The following is a 24,756-nucleotide window of genomic DNA, read 5'->3' on the forward strand; positions in this document are numbered from 1 at the left end:
ACCATTTAGCATTTTGTTCATAACGAACTCATCCTGGATTACTCTTGACTTGACAAAAGAAACTTCGTTATTATTGCCGCAGACTCCGTGGCACTCACTGAAACCCCCAATTAATTTCATCACTGACTCGTTCACCGAGGTGGGATATAATTTCGGTCAAGAAACGATCTCTACCTTCAGTACCTCTCGTTGAAACGCTCCTCAGTTGTATTACTCAATGGCATTGTGTATTAGTTTGACGTGGTTTTATTGTTAACACCAAAGCTGGCAACTGAATATGAACGCAATGTTCCTTGACTTGAAGTGACCATTTGATAATTAGATTATAGTTCCTCTTTATAGGTGAAATGAAAATTTCGTTTTGAATGAAACAAAATCGTTTATCTTGATCTTTTCAGCAGATATTTAACTTTTATATTCCATTTATCTCCGGCGGTGAATAAAAAAAAAATACACATCTCTCTTATATTTTCGAGGAAACAAAGGTATCTTGTTGCATACATTGCGGTAGAAAACAAAAGTATCAAGCTACAAACGTTGGCGTGAAAAGTAAAATTGTCACATTTGTTACTTCTAGTATTATTATTTTATTTAGTGACTACCTGTGTGACTACTGTATCGGAGCGGTAAATTGCACTCTGCACTATCTGAGATTGTCTCACTAGTTTACAGCAGTGAGGTGTTCAGCATTTTGATGATTGTGTACTGTTCGTACAATAATCTTTACTCTTAACAACCATAGTTGTTTTTTGTCTTCTCTGTAGAGGCTGATCAACGATCAACATATAACTGTACGACAGACAGTTTTATGCAAACCTCGAGGACTTGATGGTGTAAAGGAAGAAAAGTTGAATTGCGAAAGCTTCATTGCGGTTCAAGCAGCAAGTAAACATTGTTTTTACGGAGTACTATTTTACTTGAAATGGAAAATATACCCATCTAAGTATCTCGATGCTGCTAAGTTGCTATACTTGCTAGGTTTGCTACAATGTAGGTTTCGTTTGCTCCCAAGCGCGGCGCTATGACATCGTCATATACATGTCATAAAAGTCTTGTGACATGCGCCTGTCAATCCACCGTGGCAAAAAAGATGGCGGCTGTACATTTTATCACAATGCCTTGCGAACCTAACACAGTCTATAAGGCGCAAAGAAAGCCAAAGTTTTACACTATTTGTCCCTGTACTAGGGACATTGATTAGCCTAGGTTTAAAGATTTTATAACGTTTCTCTAGGTTTTATGAACGTTGTTACGGTTTTCATGCGCTAAGAACTATGGGCAAATGTACCAGTCGCCATCTTTTTCTTACGGAGGATTGCTATACACAAAAACGGAATAGACACGGGATGTGGAAAAGTTTCTCAGTTGATAAAGTCAAACAATTTCAGCTTAAGTTATGCTGGAAAATGATTGTTACAAAGTCGATGGAAAATTCGGCTCTGGAACCTTTTTTTAAATCTTTTCACCACGAATAAAACGAATACATAAGCAATGTAAACGCGGACAGAAGGAAACAAAAATAGGCGAGGTATACGCAAGCAACATCTGCATGCACTTAGAATATTTACATAGAGGATTTGGTTTTTAATTGTATTTAGTCCATTAATTACGATATCCGTCTGTTTCAATCACTGATATTATCGAATCATTTACGTTTTACGTTTGCTCTTTTAAGGAAAACCGGGGGAGCAGGGATGACGCAGTGGTGAGAGCGCTCGCTTCCCACCAGTGTGGCCCGGGTTCGATTCCTGGACCCGGAGTAATATGTGGGTTGAGTTTGTCGTTGTTTTTCGTCCTTGCTCCGAGGATTTTTCTCCGGGCTCTCCGGTTTTCCTCCCTCCGCAAAAATCAACACATCTGAATTCCAATTTGATCTGGAAACAGTGGATGAAGAGCCACTTCGTGGAAATGCCACTGCAAATTTCCATTATTATTATAATTATTATTATTATTATTATTATTATTATCATTGTTATTATTATTACAAGGAGATATTTTCAATGTTCTGAAGGAATTTACCATATGCTTTGTAAAGGCTTAGTATTTTTCAATTTTTAACATACTAAACTTTATTGAATAACCACTGTTGATTACCAGTATAAATACTAGTTATGCAACGCTTTCGAGTGGTATACCATGGAGTAACCGGCCCACGAGTCACTTGAATTTTCCTTGGTATAAACACGAGCGAGTGTGTACACCAAGAAGATAAAAGTGGCAAGTGGCATGGGATACTCTATGGTATACCATGAGAGAGCGTTACATAATTATCTTACACCATGTCATAGAAAATATATATGATTAACGCAATGGAACAAATGCGTGGCGCTCGATGGGAAGGGTGGGTGTAGTACCTTTGAAAATAATGAGACACAAAAATATCAGCATGCTGATTGGCTGAGAACTCGTCAACTAATCCCAAACAGTGCAGAAAGTTGAAAATGAGTGCAAAATGTTGAAATTAAACTGATTGACAGAAAAAAAAATATGGCGGACAGGTTACGGGACAGTGCCAATGTTTTAATACAAAGTTTGCAGGAGAATGTTATGAACAAAAACACCTTACAAAGCACAAATAACTGGTGAAAGTATGTAAGTCTTGAGCTTCTCAAAAGGGCTACGACGAAAGTATTGAAAAGTACGAGCCGGATGCCCTAAACAAAATTCTCGAGCAGAATAGTTCGTAAGAAGGACGGGGAAGATTACGAACCAGATAACCTTCGTGTAATGGTTACTGTTACTGGTTGATACCTAACAGAGAAATTGCACAAAAACTCCATTATTCGCGACAGAGAGTTTAGAGGCTCGAGGCAAGTTCTTGAGGGAAAATCCCGGCTGCTCCGACGACAAGGCATAGACAAACAACCAAACAAAGCAAAAAGTCTCAAAACAACCAAGGAAAATGAACTGTGTGAAAAAAAAAAAAGTTAGGAAAGGGAAGTCCGCAAATTCTTGTCCAAACATTTTAGTGGCCCTTGACCCGATATTTTGGCCTTCGAGGTTGCCAGGAGCACCACAACATGACAGTCGAAAGTTTCTCCTTTTGATTGGATGAAAACAACACGGAGTAATAATAAAGTGTATTATCGTTTGTCTCACGATGTAGTCACTTGAGATGTAGATCGGGACGTTTCGACTGCTTACTGCTAGTGTTCTTCAGGCGACAAGGTCGACTGATTGCACGGTATCATTTATATCGCAAAGGTCGGCTGTAATTGGTGCATTTCGATCCTCCTATTGTTCCATTGTTCCGGCGAATGGCTGTTCCCTCAGTGGTCCGCTGTTGTACCGTTCTCCTGTCGTTGTGTATTTTGATCGTGGGCATCCATGCTTCAGGAATTTCAATTCCACTATCCCTGTTGATGTTATTAGGGTGTGAAGTTTTATGTGAATAGCTTCCTTGACCCTACGTGTGTACCAGTGAGGATCTCGATCAATAAACTTGAACTCATTCCAGATAGGATATTGGCCGGTCTCGTGGGTGTGTTCAGAAACGGCGGAGGTCTGGGTACGGGCAAGTCGTATATCCTTGTGGTGTTCTTTGATCCTCTCCTGCATAGATCTCTCTGTTTCCCCAATGTAGACTTTGCCGCAGTCACTGGGAATCCTGAACACTAGACTAGCAGTAAGCAGTTGAAACGTCGCGATCTACATCTCAAGTGACTACATCGTGAGACAAACGATAATACACTTTATTATTGCATCTACCACGATGATAACAACAAGCTTTTCCTCGACATTGACCAGAAATATGGGCGCACAGCCCTAAGGTTGATTTGTCGACATGAGCGTTGCTCACGCAAGCTGGCACGCTATACAAACCATCTCACCTTTCTCACAAGGTGTATTAAGAACCACATTGTTCCAAGAGACATGCAAGTTCGGCTGCCAGTTCCCACCAGAGGCGCACGCAGAGTCGCTGAACTAGCATCCATGAGATTTCTGAGGGAAAGAATCAGACTGACGCAGAGAGCCAAGGGAGATACGAATAAGGAAGCCGAATCAACAGCACAGAGCATAACATCTGCTCTTTCTGCGGATGACGCTGCAGAGGTACTCGATTCCGGACCGTACCAGCTGCTCAACAAAGATCCGACAGACCGCTTGACCCGGAAGCTATCCGAGAAGCTGCTAACTCTGAAACGGAATGGACACATTTCAGAGGCGGTTTATAATAAGATCAGACCCCGACACAAACAACCACCTAGGATCTATGGTTTGCCGAAGATCCACAAGGCCGACACACCGCTGAGGCCAATTGTGTCGTGTGTCAACACCTTTGCATACGACCTTGGCTAACGTATTATATCCTTTTGCAGGTAACTCGAACTTCACAGTGAAAAACTCAACTGACTTCGCCTCCACCATCGCCAGTGAAGAGATCCAGGACTACGAGATCATGGTGTCTTTCGACGTAGAGTCACAGTTTACCAACGTAAAGATCGAGGGCGCCGTACAAGCCGCGCTACAAAAAATGGATACCGACGCAGGCCTGGTTGACTGCACGACACATTCACCAGTTCAAATCGCCGACTTCTTCTACTTCCAGTACAATGGATCGATTTACGAACAACGAGACGGCGCAGCCATAGAGAGCCCTGTATCCGCGGTTATTGCTATGCTATGGAGATATTTGAAGAACAAGCAATAGAGTCCGCACCTTGCAAACCTAAGATCTGGAAACGCTACGTAGATGATACTTTCACCGTCCTGGATCGGGATAGAGTTGACGTCTTCCTGCAACACCTAAACAGTCAACAACCATCAATCCGTTTCACCATGGAGATCTAGAATAACAACATGATCGTGTTTCTCGACACGTCAGTTTATAGAGAACCTGATGGCCGCCTTACCATTAGTGTCTACAGGAAACCAACACAAACTGATCAGTACCTAGCCTATGATTCACACCACCCTCAGTCAGTAAAGCGCGGTATTGTGAAGTGTCTGTACGACAGGGCTAAACGTCTCGTGGCCAAACTATCAGTAATCGCTGGAGAGAAGAAACATCTTTCATCTGTACTTGTTTCTGACGGATATCGCTCCTCTTTTGTAAAGAAGATCACAAAGACACGAACAACTCCAAGAAGAGAGCCCGTCGCGGAATTCAGATCCACCGCCGTTTTACCTTATGTCCACAGAGTTTCGGAGTCTCTCCGACGCTGCCTAGAACAACAAAGCATTCGCACCGTCTTTAAGTCCGACACGACACCTCGGTCACACTTAGCGCGACCAAAGGACATCGTCAACCCAGCTAAACAGGATGGTGTTGTCCACAGGATTCCCTGTGAGTGCGGCAAAGTCTACATCGGGGAAACAGAGAGATCTATGCAGGTGAGGATCAAAGAACACGACAGGAATATACGACTCGCCCGTTCCCAGACCTCCGCCGTTTCTGAACACACCCACGAGACCGGCCACTATCCTATCTGGAATGAGTTCAAGTTTATTGATCGCGATCCTCACTGGTACCCACGCAGGGTCAAGGAAGCTATTCACATAAGACTTCACACCCTAATAACATCAACAGGGATAGTGGAATTGAAATTCCTGATGCATGGATGCCCACGATCAAAATACACAACGACAGTAGAACGGTACAACAGTGGACCACTGAGGGAACAGCCATTCGCTGGAACAATGGAACAATAGGAGGATAGAAATGCACCAATTACAGCCGACCTCTGTGATATAAATGATACCGTGCAATCAGTCGACCTTGTCGCCTGAAGAACACTAGCAGTAAGCAGTCGAAACGTCCCGATCTACATCTCAAGTGACTACATCGTGAGACAAACGATAATACACTTTATTATTACTCCGTGTTGTTTTCATCCAATCAAAAGGAGAAACTTTCGACTGTCATGTTGTGGCGCTCCTGGCAACCTCGAAGGCCAAAATATCGGGTCAAGGGCCACTAAAATGTTTGGACAAGAATTTGCGGACTTCCCTTTCCTAACTTTTTTTTCACACAGTTCATTTTCCTTGGTTGTTTTGAGACTTTTTGCTTTGTTTGGTTGTTTGTCTATGCCTTGTCGTCGGAGCAGCCGGGATTTTCCCTCAAGAACTTGCCTCGAGCCTCTAAACTCTCTGTCGCGAATAATGGAAAAACTCGTTTGGTTTAAAATGAAAAGTCAGTTGCCATCACACCACGACAGACGCGAGCAGATAGATGAAAGGAAAGAGACCCGTGTGGATAGGGTGGGTTGGGTCTTTATACGACTGACACAGGATTGCAATACTACTGGACAGACTGATAAGTCACGATATACTAACGTTGCAAACGTACTTTATGTTTAATTCGTCATACCGAATGGAATTAATACACTTGCAAGAATCGCCACGTTAACTAAGAAAGGATAATTACTCTATTGTTAAACAAATTTTACTCGTGTCGCAAGATCTTCATCACGCTGGTAAAAATAGTTATTATTCTAATATAATAAGTATGTCTGAATATTACAATTTTCCTTGTTTTGATCTTACGTACTTAACTAACGCTAAAATCAAACGTTATGTTGGCCTAATTAATGTAGCAAAAGTATATTTTATATTGGCAACATGTCATGCAAAACTCTACTAAACTAGAATTTTTCAACACTTTTAAGAACGATTATACACCCTACTCTTATTTAGACCTAACAGGCAAACTAAGCGAAAGAAAAGAACTAGTGAAATTTAGGACAGACAATCTCAAAGTGAGGATTGAGACTGGTAGATATGATCAAATTTCAAGGGTTAACAGACTCTGCCCTATTTCTGAATCTAATCAAATTGAAGACGAATCTTACTTTCTCATATATTGCAATAAATACTCTATTCTAAGATATAAATTTTATAAAAAATTAGAACATTTCATTCCGACTTGTAAACAATTATCTCCGTTACAAGCCATCGGCGAACTTATGACTTCTTCAAATCATTATATTAATATTCAATTAGCAAAATTTATTTCATCTTGCTTTGATCTACGCAATATTCTACTTTAAAATCAAACCAATGTAACTTGATTGCTATATCAAAACATTATTACATGATCACGATAATCGTTACAGTTTTAGTTTTAGCTCTAGTTTGCAAAAGCTCTTTTAACACTGCATGTATTTATGGTCATGCAAATAAAGTTAGTTGTTGAGCAAACGACTTTCGTGTCTAACCTGACACGTACATGTATCACTGGTAACTGACAAATAAATTCATGAAGCATTACTGCTAAGTTAGCATGAAAGATGACGATCACCAACTCAATGATACGCGTCTCGACTGTTTGGCAATGTAGTGACGTTCATATACCTTGAATGACTTACTCATGGAATAATTGTCACTCTAGCAGTCTTGCGAAAAGTTGTTTTGTTTGGCAGTAATTATGTCATTGTAAATGGCGGCATTGTTATTCAGTAGTTGGTCACGCAGGTTTAAAGGTCGTTGCTTCTGGATGATATAAAATGGCTGCTTCTAATCTTCAGTTTCAGAGGCTCTCATTCGCTCTTGCCGATAACTATGGACAACAGCGCCCTTCATAGGACATTCACTTTCGTGTTGTTGTTTTCTTCGAGCGAACATTAGTGAACATGCCGATGCAGACTTGTAAAGTCTATGTGATCAAGTTACTTGCCTGTGGAACAATATTTTCACAACTGAACATAACAGGTATTGACTACGTTTCAGCTTTATATTTCATAGCTTTACATAGATACATAGTATCGACCGACTCATAGTCTCGATCGGCTGATATGTAAAGACAATACAAATCGAAAGTCGATTAATATATTAATGAGATAAATATATCGCTTCGAACTTGAGCGAGACATACATGACAGAATTCTAGCAACTCTTAAACAGGCAGCTTTTATGATACATGTTTCACCAGTTAACATTTCTTTTCCTTCTTCTCAATCAAAACGAAGTATAGAGATACTTGCGTGTATCACTGCTTAACTGCTTGGCTTTACATCAATTTCCTACTTTCAACGGGCAAATGCAGTGAAATACTGTAGTTCCGCGTAATTACCTCTTTCATACCGGAAGAACTGGAAGGAACAAGTTCCTCTGTTTCAGTTTCTACAGTTTCAGCGCTAATTCGAGGTTTAGTTCTTCTACTCTACACCTAGCCAAATCTGTGTTATGGTTTCATTTGAACTACTGACTTCTTAACTCTGGAAGATACGTAGCACCGTTGGTTGCAAGACTGCATACAAAGGCAACCCAAGCATAATATTTGCATACTATCATGACATGTATCATCGGCAATCAGCTAATTCAGTCAAAGAGCAAATGCAAAATCTGAGCGCCATCATTGGCGTCCACATTAAAACTGTCTTCCAGAGCAAGAATGTTGGTCAAGTCTTCGCACCAAAAGAGTAAAAAGTCTCCTATTGTTAACAATCAATGCGTGGGTCTGTAAATTTCAATATAATCTGTGGGGCGCAGATTATGTCGGGATACGACCCGACGAACGCTTCAGCGAACGCAAAGATTCGGCAATCGGCAGCCATCGAGAGAAACACAGACTGTCGAAGGATTCTCAGTTTATATTTGTATTCAAACCCATTTTTATTCACTTTGACTTGATTGTGACGTTAAGCAAACGGTTAAACGCTGTCGCTAACTTTTAAACAAAATGATTTTAGGTTTTATCAATTGTTTCATTGTTTTATCACATTGTTTCTCCCTAATTGCACGGTTTTAACGGTAGTTAGAGACAAACCAATGCATATTTTCAGGAATGAAACCAGTGTTGGATTAGTGCACATTAAGAGTCCCTGTCCATAAAAATGGAAAATAACTCGGCAAGGGTCGAAAATTTGATTTCGCTCATATTTTCATGGTAGATAGGCTAGGGCATGACAAAAACTACTGGATAGTTTTTTTTGGCAAAATATCCTTTTATTTCAAAGAAATATGCAAATTACCAAATTCCGTTAAAATCGTCATTTGACGCACCATTTTATTAAGCAAGTTTGAGATCCTCGCATGCAAAACCACATAATTCTTCCGTCTTTAAAACACTCAAATATTTTTGTGCAATGTTTAAATGTGTACTGGGTTGGTTTTAGGGAATGTTGCGTTGTCTTTTTGGGTGCAAAATAATTAAATTTCGAAAACATGTATTTCATTCACTTAAAAGTACTTCGTGTATATAATTAATTTTCACTATGTGCGAAACCTTTAAATGGATTAAGCTTCTGGTGGTTGAATCGCAGAAGGATGGTCTACAGATTCCTGTAAAAATTTCTTTGGGCAAATGATTGTGAGCGACGCGAGAACTTTTCAAAGTACGTTAAGTATGCAAACATTTGACCATTCCTTCGTCAAATTTCAATTCACGGGTTAGACGTATATTTTAACATGCGCCACATGACTTGACCAATGTTAAGTTGAAATAGACACAGAGCTGATAATTTCGAAATGTTCTAACCTCATTTGCTGTAAAAGGCAGGTCCAAAGCCGATTTGACGTGTTTCTCTCACCATTCGTCACACATAAAGCAGAAGTTTGCTTTTGTTTACACAACGTCCGATTATATCGCCAACTGTCAACTTATTTAATGGTCGGGTTTTTACTGTATGCGATGAGAGGTCATTTGAAGGACCAGGAACGGCAATTAAGTTCAGTCGTAAGTCCCTGCTCACCCTTTTGACGTAAATAAAGTGTGAGGTTTTCGAGGAGAAATCGAAAGTTAATAACGATACGACTCAATTAATACCCATGATCGTGAGAACTGTATTTCTACCAAACCATAATCATACATCCAAAATGGTGACCAAAAAACTAAAAACTACCAACCTTGTTCCCAGACTCTCTCCTCTGCCTCCCTTGTCGTTGGGAGAAAGACCCTGGTTGCAGCTGGTCACGTGACCACCCAGAATCTGGGTGATAAAAAAATCTGTTGGGCGGGTTGGGTGGCAGAGTGTTTTGATTGTTGCTGTGACAAACTTTGTGGGTTTCAAATCCTCGAGCAGTAACTAAAAACTACCTGCTTTATCGGGCTTTGAAGTCGAATTTTACCCACGAAGAGTGCTATACTATTTTTGCAGTGTCCAAAATATAGAAGACTTTCATTCACAAAGAAATTCGGCAGCCGAATCAGGGAAACACAAACTTTTATTTCGACGGTTAGCACATGTGAAACGTCACGTACCGAATCGAAGTGAAACCAGTGGTCAGTCTCTTGAAGTTTTGAATTCGGAGGTAATTTATTTTCTTCCTTGTGCTGTATTTTGGATGTTAAAAAGTATTTCTGTCACACCGCGGATTAGCCGAGTATTCTGACTTGCATTTGATTTTAATGCAGCAATGCAAAATGATTTACAGTTTTATTGACATGAACCTGAACTTAATATATTTCAACTGCATCAGGTTTATGTAAGTTTATATTTAGACATTTTGCAAAATGGTAAATAAAACATTGTTTTATATAGCAAACAAGGTTAATTCAGGCAATAAGAAACAGCGAAATATTTCAGTTCTTAATAAATCGACCGTCTGGAATTGAAATCAGAGTGATACTTCAATACAATATGATATACATAAATATATTTTCCTTTTACCTGAGTGAAACTTAAAATAGCACTGGAGAATTTCAAAGGTGTATTTGCCCGTGTGTGGTTTAATATAGCGATGGCCAGCGATCGACTTTCTGTCGCTTCAGTTGAGATTGACAAAAATTATTCGTTGACTCTACCCTGGCAGAAAAGTTTGTATCACAGGTGGTCACGTGATCGGCCAATACAAACAATATAAACAATAAACCCCACTGCAAAGTTACAAAACTGAAATCAAAATTTTGGCTTTTCCTGGGTTAGCTTAATCGGGCTTTGAACAGCTCAGCCTAGGAGCTCCTCCAATAGCGGAGCACCATACCTATTCAAGAAAGAAAAGGAAATCCATGAGTGGATTTTCTCATGGTTATCATGGCTATCGGTATTGTTCGTGGGTGTCCACGCACGACGACGACGAATTTGCGCAATACGATGGCCATACTCCACGTAATAGGTTGACCGAGACATACAGCCTTAGTTTAAAGCGTACATCTTTGCTATTGGAATCTATGTTATGGTCAGTTGACACCTGTCGAAACAAGGTATCCGCTGACCATTATCACGTGACCAGGTCGCGACTCAAGTTTGCAGCTTATCAAGATCACGTGTGTTTTTAAAGTTGACCATTGACCAAGTGCTGGTTTTTTGATAGGATCGCGGGCGCAAGCCAGGTTAGCTCCTCTTAATCAGAGCCAGGTTGTTCAGAAGCCGGTTAACGCATCCCAAAATGTTTACCGAAGTATAAATTTTGTAAAGTTAATCATATGGTTTCGAGTGCAATTTGGAATTAATTTGCACTAGTGAGTTTTTCAAAAAGCTGAAATTGCACGAGTCGCTTCAGCAGGGGGGAAATTTAAGCGAGTGCAATAATGTAAACATGAAAAAATTCGCGTGAAGGAAGTGCCGGAAGATCGTTCTTGAAGCCATTTTTTTCTCATTCGAGAAAACTTGTTTCAAAGTTTCCGTACAAACTATTCCTCATCATTTTACGTGATATCATTGCCTTAGAAAATTTCCTACCAATTCTTTTATTCTTGAATTTGGTTGATGAAATGAAAAGTAAATTCTTACATTTAAAAAATAAGAAACATAATTTCGTGTTTTTACTGAGGTTTAATATAAATCTAATAGTGTCTAATAGTGTATGTAACTGCAGACAGTGTTGTTTCGGCCTTCTGGGCCTCATCAGTGCAGTGCTGAAGACTAGGACTGAGGCTAAGCTTAAAAAGCCGCCCCAAATACTACACATGTGGTAGTATCTAAGCCATTACCAGAGTGCTCAAACTAGCGAGCATGTATGTATGTATGTATGTATGTATTGTTTCAGTCTGTTCGAAAAAAACACTGGCATGGATGAATTAGCAGGAATAAAGACGAGCATTAAGTGATCGTAACAAGATATTATAATAATTTTTAATTAATATTTATACGTGTGAGTGAAATAAAATGAGGGTGAATGATGATGTTGGATATTGAAATTTTTCTTTGAAGATATATATTCAAGCCAGTTCTCCCATGGTCAAATATATATTTATTTTTTAAAAAAATTGCTTTCTTGAAGATGCAAGTTTATTTAATCTATAGTAAATGTGTGAATAAAGCTGTCCTGACCGAGCCCAGAATGTTATGTTATCATCATGATCATCATCTCTTTTACGCCAGTAGGCGCATAAGGCCTCCGGACAGACGAGTACCAGCCATTAAAGGTCGTGAGTATGTGCCTCTAAAAACTCGCAGGGAGTTTCATCAAGGTGTATGCATGATAGAAGGAGGGGACGGAAGGAGAGAAGGAAAATATTAAGTATGTTAACGTCTACATGTAGACATGCACGTTACTTGCTTATGCCACATTATTTTCTCAAATAACAGGAACGGGTATTTGCCTAATATCGTTATTGAGGATGAACTTTGCCACTCTTAAATGTGACACCTTTAGACCCGTCCAAACTTTTGACTTTACTTATTTCAGATGCTACTATCATATGGACACTTCCTCCTCCACAACGTGGCCCACTGCAAACAAGCGACCGCTCAGTTCGAACAACGATCCAGCAAGTAATGAACGGTTCTTCTGAGGCACGTTTGAAATGGAATTTCACTTTCTTTGGTGAAACACTTGATCGCGTGACATTCGAAAAAGGTAATACCCGAATTGGCAAGAAAACATCTTCAGGAATAGTTTCGATAGATCCGACAGACAACTTTCAGGAGCATTTCGACATCAGTCGCAGCGATCCAGCAACATTGATTATTTACAATGTGACAGAAGCAGATGAAGCGGTGTTTTCCTGCAAGGTAGAGACTGTCATAAACGAATGGACTGATCAGATTGAAGTACAGGTTGTTGGTAAGTCGATGAAAATCACGCTAATAGGTTAAATTTTAAACTGTGTTCACTTACAGCTCCGTGTTGTATTGTCTGTGTATAAATAGAGGAACACTTCTGTGTTGTATGTTCTGTATAAATAAACGAACCAACGAGACGATGTTCTCAGTGAAAACTCTCTGAAAATTATTGCGTTGCTAATAACGTGCCTACAATATAAAGCCTTGGACTGATAACATTAAAGTATAGATTGTTGGTAAGTGGTGGTGTGTTTCTTACTAGAAATGAAATAAATATACACGTGGTTACTGCCGATAATTTTAGTGCATCACTACCATCCATCGCTACTGTTTTTAATCAAGAATCAAACCACAGTGATAGCCAAAGGGTGGCCAAAGTCTTTCGGTTGTGAAGCTTATTAGTTAATTAATTAATTAATCAATCAATTAACTAATTAACTAATTAATATAGCTAAAAATTCGCCAGCAATTCGGCAGTTTCCGTCAAAGATATAGGCGTAAAAGAGAGGCGATCAAGTGTTAAAATCATGGAAATTTCATCTTCCTAAAACAAATCTAACCAGAGATATACCTGATAAACCATATTTTGTATAGGCAAGAGACTAGAGATCATACTCTTTAGGTATAGGTAATCACATGAGGCCGAGTGAAATCTTAAAGTGTGTCCTCAGAAGGCTGCAGAAATTGCCCTTGTAGCGACAAGAGCAATTTCTGCAACTTTCGAAAACAGAAAAATGATAGTTATACTAGTCTGCGAGCAAGTTTCGTTCAGTTGCCACGCGAAGAGCCTGCTCGTAGGCTATATTTATCCTTAATGTCACGAGGAATCCTACGTTAACTTGCTTATATATGAAAGAGAGGAAAGTCCTTTATAGGAAAGGCAAAAACGAGCTCTGATATGTTGGGAAACCATTTCAATGTTCTGGTAAGCGTCAATGAACTATTTAACAGATAGATTCCATGTTGCCGTGCGTCTGTTCAGTAATAGATCACAGATGACGTCAAAATGTGGTAAGAACAAAAAAGTGGCACACGAGGCGATAGCCGAGAGTGTCACTGATGTTCTTACCACATTTTGACGTCTTCTGTGATCTATTACTGAACAGACGCATCGCAATATGGAATCTATTTGTTTTATATAATAACGAAACAAACTACTACAGATAGAGCTTATTTCTTATTTCAAAATCTTTCACCATAACTCGAAAACCGCCCTTTGCCCACTTTGGCGAACACCAAAAAAGCCATTTGATGTAATCTGTTGTCTATACAAATTGAAGCAATCTCATTGGTTGCTATGCGTAGGAAAGAATTGTAATTGGCCCAGGAAAATCATGCCACTGTCAAACTTGATCTCGAGCGTCGCTTCTCGTGGAATGAAAACTTACAGCAAAAGCAGAGTTGAACTGCGAAATCTACAAATCTTAAAGAAAATGCTGGATAAGTCAAGTCAGGTTTTGTCATCAGAGCAGCCCTGTGAGCCGAAAAGCTTGGATGTTGCCTCGAATATTGCAGGAGTTGAAAAACTGCGCTCGGAAAACTTGCGGTTGCGGTCAACCTGTAGGCCATTCGATTCTAGTTTTGAATGAAAGGAGCGTTAGTGATGGTGGAAATTTGTGTCCTCTGTGGTTGGTGATTCTCAAATCAGTTTGAAATAGTGTCGGAGACAGCTTTTAGCTGCTATACAGTTGGCCGTGAGCTGTAGTGAGCTATACTTTGCTCGCTGTTGCGCCCTGAAACGGACTGGAACATTCGCATCGGAAAGCAAGGTTACGTCTTTATTTTAACTGATTTTAAGAAGTGGTTTTGATGTTTTATTCCAGACAATCACTGTGTCGACAATTATTTTGAGACTGAGAAAAGTTCAGTGTTTTAAATAAATTAATCTCGTAAACATTTTGTCTACTGGGTTTGTTAAATTCGAGATGAGGCAATGGTTCTCGGCTTACCAAGACTAACTTTGTGTTTGGTTTAGTCTCGCGCGACTGCCGACTGAGACTGCTCGAGTATTTTTTCTGAGTCATTTTCTAAAAAAGAAACGGCTTTATCCTTCTCTTTCCTGCTAGACTATGCTTCTCGTTCCTGTTCAATACCTCGACAAGACGTTTTTGTACTTTATCTTTTGCCCAGTCATGTAAAACATTATCTAAATTCTCAAAACTTTCCGCCATTTCAAAACACAGCGGGAAAAACTTTGAAATGATGACGTCAATCGTGCGTCTGTCCTCTAATAGATCATAGGCGAGAACCAATCAAAATGCGAGAATTACTTGGATTATTATATAAAACGCGCTCACCATCTAAATGACAACAAAACTTGCTGAGAAACCTAATTCGCTCCATATCTTTTTAGCTCGGGCGGTTTGTTTTCCCATTACAGACCACTTGAAATTCTCTAGGGAATTGTTGTTTTACCCATCTAAAAATTATTCATTCATTAACACGTGATTATTTGAAAATTTGAAATCAAGAATTTTCAAGAGTCTCATCACATTGTCTGAAATGGGGCAAAAAAAAACAAGAAAAACCCCGCAAGCTAAAAAGGTCTATTAACGGAACAAGTTAAGCGTTTTAAATGTTTTTCTCAAACTCAAAATAATTCATCAAGCTTAAACAAAGGAAATCATGACCGTGACGGTGTTTGGATATCTGATCTTAATTAGCATAGATTTTCATGATTTTATTTCTCCCTTTTCTCCTTACTTTTAGTTTCGATTGAGATGATATATTTAAAAGCACTCAAGACGGGTTTGACCACATTTCCAAACACCTCGGTGCTCGTCAAAAATTCTCCGCTACACGCCGTATTTTCAACTCTTTTCTTGGTGATTGGAAATGTGGGGAAATACGGTCTTTCGTGTTTGGTATACTTCTTTATAAGACGTCAAGAGATGAGCCCGGAGTCAGACTGAAAGAAGAGTTTGTATGAACCACGCTTAGCTTTTACCTCCTCCAATGACGCTTGGTGATCTTTATTATAAAAAAAAAAATGTGAATGACTTTGGGTGCATAAGTAAATCAAGACAATTGTTGGATTAATTTTGGAACTCAGCGACAAAATTGTACTTGAAATCACGCAGCGGAACGTTTAAGATTTCTCACCACGGTCTTTTTATTGTCGTGGTTTATTTTCTTTATCATAATGTTGATGGTATTCTGTCTCGGCCAATGAGAATTCAGTAATCTTGTCCTCTAGGTTATAGATTAGAATTCTTAGAGGTGAATTGAGAGCCAAGAAAACGGGTCTAAATTTAGTTTAAATTTCTGGTTGATACTCACTTTCCAGGTCCCGTCAGTCTTTTATTTGGGGACAGCAGCTCTTTTGAGGATTGCCCACACCCGGAAAATCACACCATACAAATAAATTTCCTTCTTTTGGCCGTTCGCTTACGCCAGCGTTCTAGCTCCTTCCCCCAGTACTCCGCGGCCTCCTAAAGATATGCTATGTTTTGTTGTTATTTTCGTGTGACATAGCCTATACCGTAAACTGTCTGTGACACAGGTTATCCGTTAATATCGTAATTGTAGATTTTGTGACGCTCAACTTTTACCTCGTGGAAACATAAAATGTAAACGGAACTGGGCAACGGTAAATGAACACAACTTGGGGAACTAAACTCTGAGCAACTCGCTTGGCTAGCTCGAGGGGAGAAATCCGTCTCTAATTTCTGGATACCAGGATCTGCGCCAACAGGAATTCGGACAGACCAAGGACTCACACAGAACTTCACTTTAACGTACCTTTATTCCTCTTCTTGAGATAAATCAAAGTGTACATCCGAGATTAGACTCAGAGTACACCCGAATGTAAATCGAATTGTAGTTACAATGTCACTTGATTTATAGTAGCGATTACATGATTATTACATAGGCTAGATAAACAATGAATGTTACACACGAGTTCAAATAACACAACACGTACATTTTACGTGTCAGGATCCCAATATGCTCAAAACGTTGTCGAGAGCCAATGCTGTCTATATTTTTGCAATCTAGCTGATAATGGTCCCCGTGGCCACCCCGTTATCTGCACTGATTTAATTATTCCTATTTTCTTAGCTGTTTATCAAATGCAAGTGTTAACTGGCTTCTGCAGTTGCATGGAAAAGCGCCCTCCCCCCCGACCCTTTCCGCTTATCTTTACTCCATGCATACTGCCCCCACAGCATCTACTACTGCTTAAGCTGAAGGGCGTTCTTCCACGACCCTATCATTGAGAATCTAACCTAAGATTTTTAGCACATGGTCTTCTGAAATATATGCCAGGTTTCTTGTCGTTCTTTCTTTGCTGAGGTCTGTTAAGAGTTTATAGCTTTGCTAAGCTCTTGCCGTCTTTCTTTTGTAACTAGAGGGCTTTGCTTCGATAATAGGACGTCAGTATAAACTTTGTGTTTCCGAGCCGGAGTAATCAGCCGCTCTGAGCTACCTGTGTCATACGTACCTGAACGGTCAGCAAACATCATGTACGTGCCCAAACGTTTGGCTTCTCAGGGACAAAAAAACTTTACCAAATTTGGTGGGATAACGGAGGAAACTATCTAGGTCTAGCACAGTAAGTTATCTACCCACCTATCTGTAATTTGTAATTCGCTTAGCGTCATTCGGTTTGTAGACCACACATTTATTTTTGGGAGTATCAGCTGCTTGATCTTCCTCGTCATGCTCATGGGTGGGTAAAAACTTTAGGTGTAAATTAGTTTCAATTCACGTCTTTTCTTTTCTTGATCAAAAAAAAAAAAAATGAAAAAAGTGTTTGGAATCTATTTTCGTCCTCACTTAGTCTATGATATTAACATTAGCGTATTTATGTCCTTTTGAAAACATATCTACAGCTGGATTGACTATTCATTGCATTCTTTTTTAGTTGAAACCAGTTTTACTAGCAGTCCCAGCAGTCCCAGTGGTGACCAGACTGCCAATGAAGGTTCAAATCTGACTTTGTTTTGTAACGCAACTGGTAAACCAACTCCAAACGTTACTTGGACCAGAGTATTAAAGAATGGTAGTGATGGCGATGTAGTGTTCTTTGGAAACCCTTGGGTTATTGTAAACATCAGTAGAACTGCTACTGGAACATACCGCTGCACAGCTTACAATGGAATTGGAAATCCCATGAACCATTCGCTTTATGTCAATGTTACTTGTAAGTACAAGCATTCACTTCATATAGGCGAAATAAATAACTATTATGTACTTATGCAGTCTTCTTTCAGGTGATGATCAGATTCTTTTTCGTTGTTTTGTGCGAAAAAAGGAGAAATACTCGAGGAGAAAAGCACTGATTAATACGGAAAGATTTTTATACAATATTTGCATTAAAAGTGGTTTACTTATACTAGGTGAGGTTAAGAAGGGTGCATGATTTTGTTACTATGGAACAAGGCACGTACAAAGAGGTTTTATTCTTCTTATACATGCTAGCTATGTTATGTTAAGAGTTAAGATTACTCCACTTTCATCATTAGTTAACCAAAGCAAAATAGGAAGCGAAAGCTCAAAACTAAAAATATCAACAGAACATGATATAACGGTAACACAAAACAAATGAAATGGGAAAAACGCTAACAATGACATATCACAAGATCTTTTGAAAAAGATTGTATATTGTTTCACTTGCTGAAGGTGTCATGGTGTCCTGTTATACTCTGCTGAGTTACACGCATCAGAAATTTTAACTCCTTGTCATAATCACATTTAACTATGTTTTGGCTACATGCTCTGTGACTAAAAATGTTTACTGTTTCATCTTGTGAAAAGAAGTATCTGCTAAGTGATATTCAAACACCAGCATGATTTTAATCAACCGCTACATTCAGCAGCAGGCTCAAAGAAGTCTCTGTTTGGCTTTGGAAACAGACAAACAACATTGGCCCAGCTGTTTAGGATTTCAAATTGACAAAAATCAAAACGATTCTGGTGACCTATCTGTCGCTGAAAGTTGTTATACTTTGGAAATGAAACACTTACGTCTGACATTTACATGTAACATGAGATCATCCTTTTCTGCAGATAAGCCAGATATGGTTACCATGGTAACTAACACAACTGAGAACAAAGACTGTTCTGATTTGTGGGTTAATTTTACGTGCATCTCATCTGAAGTCAATCCACCAGTTTATAACTATCTGCTCTCGGATGATGAAGATGGCTTCAGTTTTAGTGAGAGTGGAAAATGGATAAAGAAGGTATCACGAGGAGGAAAGTCTATTTACAGCTGCATAGCATATCAACTTGTAGAAAATGTAACAAGCACAAACAATATCACTTTGACAGTGAATGGTAAGAAAATGAATGCTGATAAATGGTAATTTAACAAAATCTGTTATAATATAATAATAAGGAATTCTAATTCTTAAATATAATCTAAGGAATTCTAGCGATAAACTTTTACTTAGTTATCCGCGTTTTGAATCAAAAGCTACACTAGGTGACCGTTCTTTTACATGTACTGCACCGAAACTTTGGAATCCGCTACCATTTGACATAAGAAGCGCCAGTACTGCTACCATTTTTTAAGCCAAGCTAAAAACTCACCTTTTCCGTCATGTTTTTTTTATCATAGTTGTTTTTGTTATTGTAAGTTTACTTTTAATTGTAATTTAAGCTTTTTAAAATCATTGTAAGGTTACTTTTATTGTAATTTTAGCTTTTTAGCCTTTTGATTCCGTTTTTAATCTTGTCACGCGCATTTGAACATTTCATGAAATTTGCGAAATGTAAATTTTATTACTATTATTATTATTATTATTATTATTATTACTACATTCACCTTTTACGGCGTTTGTAATACGTCTCGTTAAACTGGTCTTTTCAAGTTTAAGCATTAAGTTCACCATAACAAGCTGGAACAATCATTTTCGACGATAGTTCGTGTAGGCAAAATAGAAATATAGAATTACATCAGAGGGATATCTAGAAGCCTCTACTTCTTGTACAGAAAATGTGTCAACATTGTTTAGTGTTGTAACAAGAGTTTCCACTTACTAAGTTGGCCGGTTACAATAAAAGTTTTAATCCACAGAATTCACTATTTTTTAATCATCACAGTAGAAACTAAATAAACGTTACAATTTGGAGGTACTCGAGATATCTTTTCCCCAGCTAATAAGCTTACAAATTCTGTTCGTTCATTTAGTTGTGTTAAACCCTTTTGGTTTAAATGGCTTTTTATTTTTGTTTTCAGTTCCACTGGCTATGGAACAAGCAGAGAATAAAACTGTCCAGGAAGGTGACAATGTGAAAGTGTACTGTAATATTACTGCAGGCATTCCTGATCCAACTGTTGTCTGGACAAAAGTGCAGGGTCGTGCTTATAACCCCACTGAGGGAAAATTACTGAACATCACTAACATTACCAGAGCTCAAGCTGGAGAATACAGGTGCACTGCAAAAAACACTTGTGGAGAGAAGTCTACAGTGACAAGCATTGATGTTCAGTGTAAGAAAATATTTCTGTCTCGGAACTATTGGTCTGATAGTTGCCCTATTGGAGATTTGCTGTTCTTAAAAATAGCATATTTGGTAACCTCACTTCTCTGGAAAATATTTGTTTTAAGAGCATCAAACTTCCTCGTCCGCCAGTTCCTCGACAAAAAGCTTACCGTGTCGTTTAAGTATATAATGGCAAAAACGAAAATCAATGTTAATTATTAACCAAAGCAAAATAGGAAGCGAAAGCTCAAAAATGAAAATATAAACATTACATGACATAACGGTAACATAAAACAAATGACATTGGAAAAAACCTAACAATGACATATCACAAGACCTTTTGAAGAAGATTGTATATCGTTTCACTTGGTAAGGTTGTCACGATGTCCTGTTAAATTCTGCTGAGTTACACGCATCAGGATTTTAACTCCCTGTCATAATCACTTTTAACTATGTTGTGGCTACATGCTCTGTGACGTATGTGACGGCATTATCTGTGTAAAAAATAAATAACTAAATAAAATGACTGTTTCATCTTGTGGGAAGAAGTATCTGCTTAGAGATATTCAAACACCACCCTGATTTTAGAGAAGTCTCTCTTTGGCATTGGAAACAGACAAACAACATTGGCCCAGCTGTTTATGATTTTAAATTGACAAAAATCAAAATAATTCTGGTGACCTTTATTTAGTTGAAGTTGTTATACTGTGGAAATGAAACACCGACGTCTGACATGTACATATATATGGGTTATTGACCAAGTGTGAGGTCAAGATGGCTGGATATTGGCCAAGTTCTTTTTTTGCGAGTTTATGGACCGAGACGGAGTCGAGGTCCATAAACTCGCAAAAAAAGAACGAGGCCAATATCCAGCCATCTTGGCCGAACAAGCTTGGTCAATAAAGGATTTATTATATTGCTTTCGGGGAAATTTTCTCGCGGGACACGGCGGGTAGTCCCGAGCGGGCAAGATAGCTCCATCTTGCCCGCTCGGGTAGCCAATCACAGCGCAGGATTTGATTCATCTTGCCCGCTCGCGGAGCTAGCTATGTAATAAAACATGATATCATCCTTTTCTGTAGATCAGCCTGATAATGTTACCATGGTAACTAACACAACTGAGAACAACGACTGTTCTGATTTGTGGGTGAATTTCACGTGCATCTCATCTGAAGCCAATCCACCAGTTTATAACTACCTGCTCTCTGACGATGAAGATGGCTTCAGTTTTAGTAAGAGTGGATCATGGATAAAGAAGATATCAAGAGGAGGAAAGTCATTTTTCAATTGCATAGCATATCAGCTTGTAGGAAATGTAACAAGCACAAACAATATCACTTTGACTGTGAATGGTAAGAGAATGAATTCTGACAAACGGCAATTCAACAAAATTGTTATACATTCACCTTTTACAGCGTTTGTAATAAGTCTCGTTAAACTGGTCTTTTCAAGTTTAAGGATTAAGTTCACTATAACAGATTGAAACAATCATTTTCGTCGGTAGTTCCTGTAGGCAAAATAGAACTACAGAAGTACATCAGAGGGATTTCTAGAAGCCTCAACTTTTTGTACACTCGGAAACTTTCAATTATCAATTGTAATCAAAAGTAATCAATCAATATTGATTACTGTTGTAACAAGAGTTTCCACTCACTAAGTTGGCCGGTCACAGTAAAAGTTTTAATCCACACAATTTACTGTTTTTTAATCATCACAGTAGAAACTAACTGAAAGTTACAATTTTGAGAAACTTGAGATATTTGTCAACTATCGGTCTGATAGTTGCCGTATTTGCTGTTCTTAAAAAATAGCATATTTGGTAGCTTCACTTCTCTGGAAAATATTTGTCTTAAGAGCATCAAATTTCCTCGTCCGCCAGTTCCTCGACAAAAAGCTTACCGTGTCCTTAAGTAGATAATGGCAAAAACGAAAATCAATGTTAATTTTTATTGCAAGTGAATATATACACAACTTAAGCTAGCTGCCATGAAATTAAAGCCTGAGAAAATTTTCAGGCCTGAACGGGGTTCGAATCCCGTTCAGGCCTGAAAATTTTTCAGACTTTAATTTCACAGCTGCTTAAGTTGTGTATATAACTGCGATGATCAATCATGTCTTCTGAATTATTATCGTTTAATTTCTTGGCTATCTTTCTTGTAGATCTACCTGAAAATGTCCGCTTAACTACAAATACAACAAGCGAAGTGTGTTCAGGAGTTGCAATACACTTCACCTGCACTGCTGAAGCTAACCCAGCAGTACACACTTATTTGTTGTTTGAAAATGACACCGTGATAAAGAATATGGGAATAGCAGGAACCTGGATGAAAACGATGGTAACTGCTGGCCAGTTTGCGTTTAGATGCGAGGCCAATAATTCTATCCAAGGGATTGGAAAAAGTGGTAATACTATCTTGACTATTGATGGTAAGTTTGAATTTATTCAACTATGTTGCATTTTCATCGCAAAAATCTTCATGTATTTCAAGTATCCAATGAATGATAAAAAGATTACCATGCATAATCAAGCCGGGAGTCGGAAGATGATTGCTGGAAAACCCGAGGGAGTTTTGAGATATAGGGTAGGATTTACCTGCTGCAGCTGTAAGACTTAACCTTTAATATCTGCATCATCTGGAAGATAAAAAAAAATCAGCTTGTCTACAAAATTCTACTAATCAATCTCAATTCCGTGCGAAGGACATGCATAAGAGATATACATTTGATTGTATTTTTCAGTCCCGGCATCTGTGGAGCAGGTCAACAGTAAAGTCGTCAAAGAAGGTGACAATGTGCAAGTGTACTGTAATGTGACTGCAGGTATTCCCGATCCAACTGTATTGTGGACAAAAGTCACGACTGGTGAGCACATCAAGGGAAACCCATTGAACATCACTAACATCAATAGAGTTCAAGCTGGAGAATACATGTGCACTGCAAACAACACTTGTGGGGTGGACTCTACAGTGGTGGTCATTGATGTACAGTGTAAGAACATAACTAGATATTTTACTTAGAAATGTTAAGTTTAACGAGAAGGCTAAAAGTGTTGATCAGTCCACAATGTTTATGAGGGCGACCGCTTTATTTGGCTGTACATTTGAATGATTGCTATAAGAGAGTTTTCTTTCCCCTTGTAACAAGTCCATAGGCCTGAACAATGACACAAAGAAAAAATCACACGAGGAAGTAGTTTCTGAACTGGATTAGATAATCTCCGGCCATTTTCAAAGGGCGCATCATTTGAATACATGAAGTAATCTTCACGTGGTTTAACAAAATGGTTTTATTTTTAACATATTCCCTCATCTCTATGGGTCTCCAACTACAAAATCATTAACACGCCACCTTCTTCAGTGTAAACGCCTCTGCTCTCCCGACAGGCTGTGCAGACGACAAAACAAGGGCTATTTTTAAGAGAACGGCCTTGATATCCAAGAATTACTGGCAAAGAAGAGACTTACAAACTACGTCCACTTGTCAGAAATGCTTTTTCAGACAATATTCTCACGAGTCGGAACTGTTTTCTTAAACAATATTTTTACCGTCACTCTGAATTACAAAACTCTCGTGCTTTTTTCTCCCTATCCTATAATGTTTTCGAAGCAGGTCCCAGCCCCCACGGGGCTACGCGTGCCAGGGATGCCTGACTAATTTACGAGTTGGCTTACAAACATAATCTTGACACACTTAATCAAACCAATGAAGAAATAAGCCTTCCGCCATGCTTGCAGAACCATGCAACGAGAGGCGCGGGTAATCTAGGACGTGTGATGGTTCAGCCTGGCACCATTGGGCGACTATCGTGGGAACCCATACCCTGTGTACGGGCAACTCTTACCACAAGTGGAGCCAAATACGATGTGCAGATGGGAGGCAGTTCTCAATGATAAAAAACCTATCTTAGACGCTGGTCTGCACACTCCACACCCTCTTCAGCGACAACTACAGTGTAAACGAACCGTTCGTGACCCTACAAGTTTCGCATTGCACAACTGCAAGAGAAAAGTGAACATGATGAGACTATAAAACTGCAAGATAGACCAGCTGAAGAGCGGTAAAGTCGTCGGAGTTAATGGCGTTCTACCTGAGGTCTAGTAAAATGGAAGTTCAGCTCTCAAAAGCAAGCTCCACACAAGTTTTTTGTCCGTTGTCGGGAGCAGGGTACACGACCATTGTGGTGGAGCTATCATTACCCGGTACAAGAACAAAGGAGAAAATAGAGCTCTTCATCGAAGTTACATTTCTTTAAGATTGCTGTTGAACAATCTTGTATCGTTCATTGGCAAAGCTCAACCTTCAACTTGCACAGATATAGGAGAAGAGTCCAACACATTTATCGATCTGCCCGAAACATCTGACATCGCGAGCAGAAAAGGTCTTTAGGGAATCCTGGAAAAGCCAGGTTGCTGCTGGTTTTGAACATGATCCAGCCAGA

At 39.0% G+C, this 24,756-nt stretch overlaps 1 protein-coding gene across 5 annotated transcripts in view; it reads left to right on the plus strand.

The window, feature by feature from the left end:
- The window catches only part of LOC145492241 (uncharacterized), a 629,788-nt gene that overhangs the window by 516,342 nt on the left and 88,690 nt on the right, over nucleotides 1-24,756 (plus strand). For 4 of the 5 annotated variants that reach the window (XM_081471602.1, XM_081471598.1, XM_081471600.1 and 1 more), the window contains exons 17-21: nucleotides 17,752-18,030; nucleotides 18,897-19,166; nucleotides 20,071-20,325; nucleotides 22,479-22,745; nucleotides 23,058-23,306. In XM_081471602.1, coding sequence (XP_081327728.1) covers nucleotides 17,752-18,030; nucleotides 18,897-19,166; nucleotides 20,071-20,325; nucleotides 22,479-22,745; nucleotides 23,058-23,306 — 1,320 coding nt within the window. The remainder of the gene's footprint in view (nucleotides 1-17,751; nucleotides 18,031-18,896; nucleotides 19,167-20,070; nucleotides 20,326-22,478; nucleotides 22,746-23,057; nucleotides 23,307-24,756) is intronic. The other variant, XM_081471603.1, reaches the window with a different exon arrangement.

The sequence above is a fragment of the Orbicella franksi genome, chromosome 7 (genome assembly GCF_964199315.1).
Source record: "Orbicella franksi chromosome 7, jaOrbFran1.1, whole genome shotgun sequence".
Lineage (NCBI taxonomy): Eukaryota > Metazoa > Cnidaria > Anthozoa > Scleractinia > Merulinidae > Orbicella > Orbicella franksi.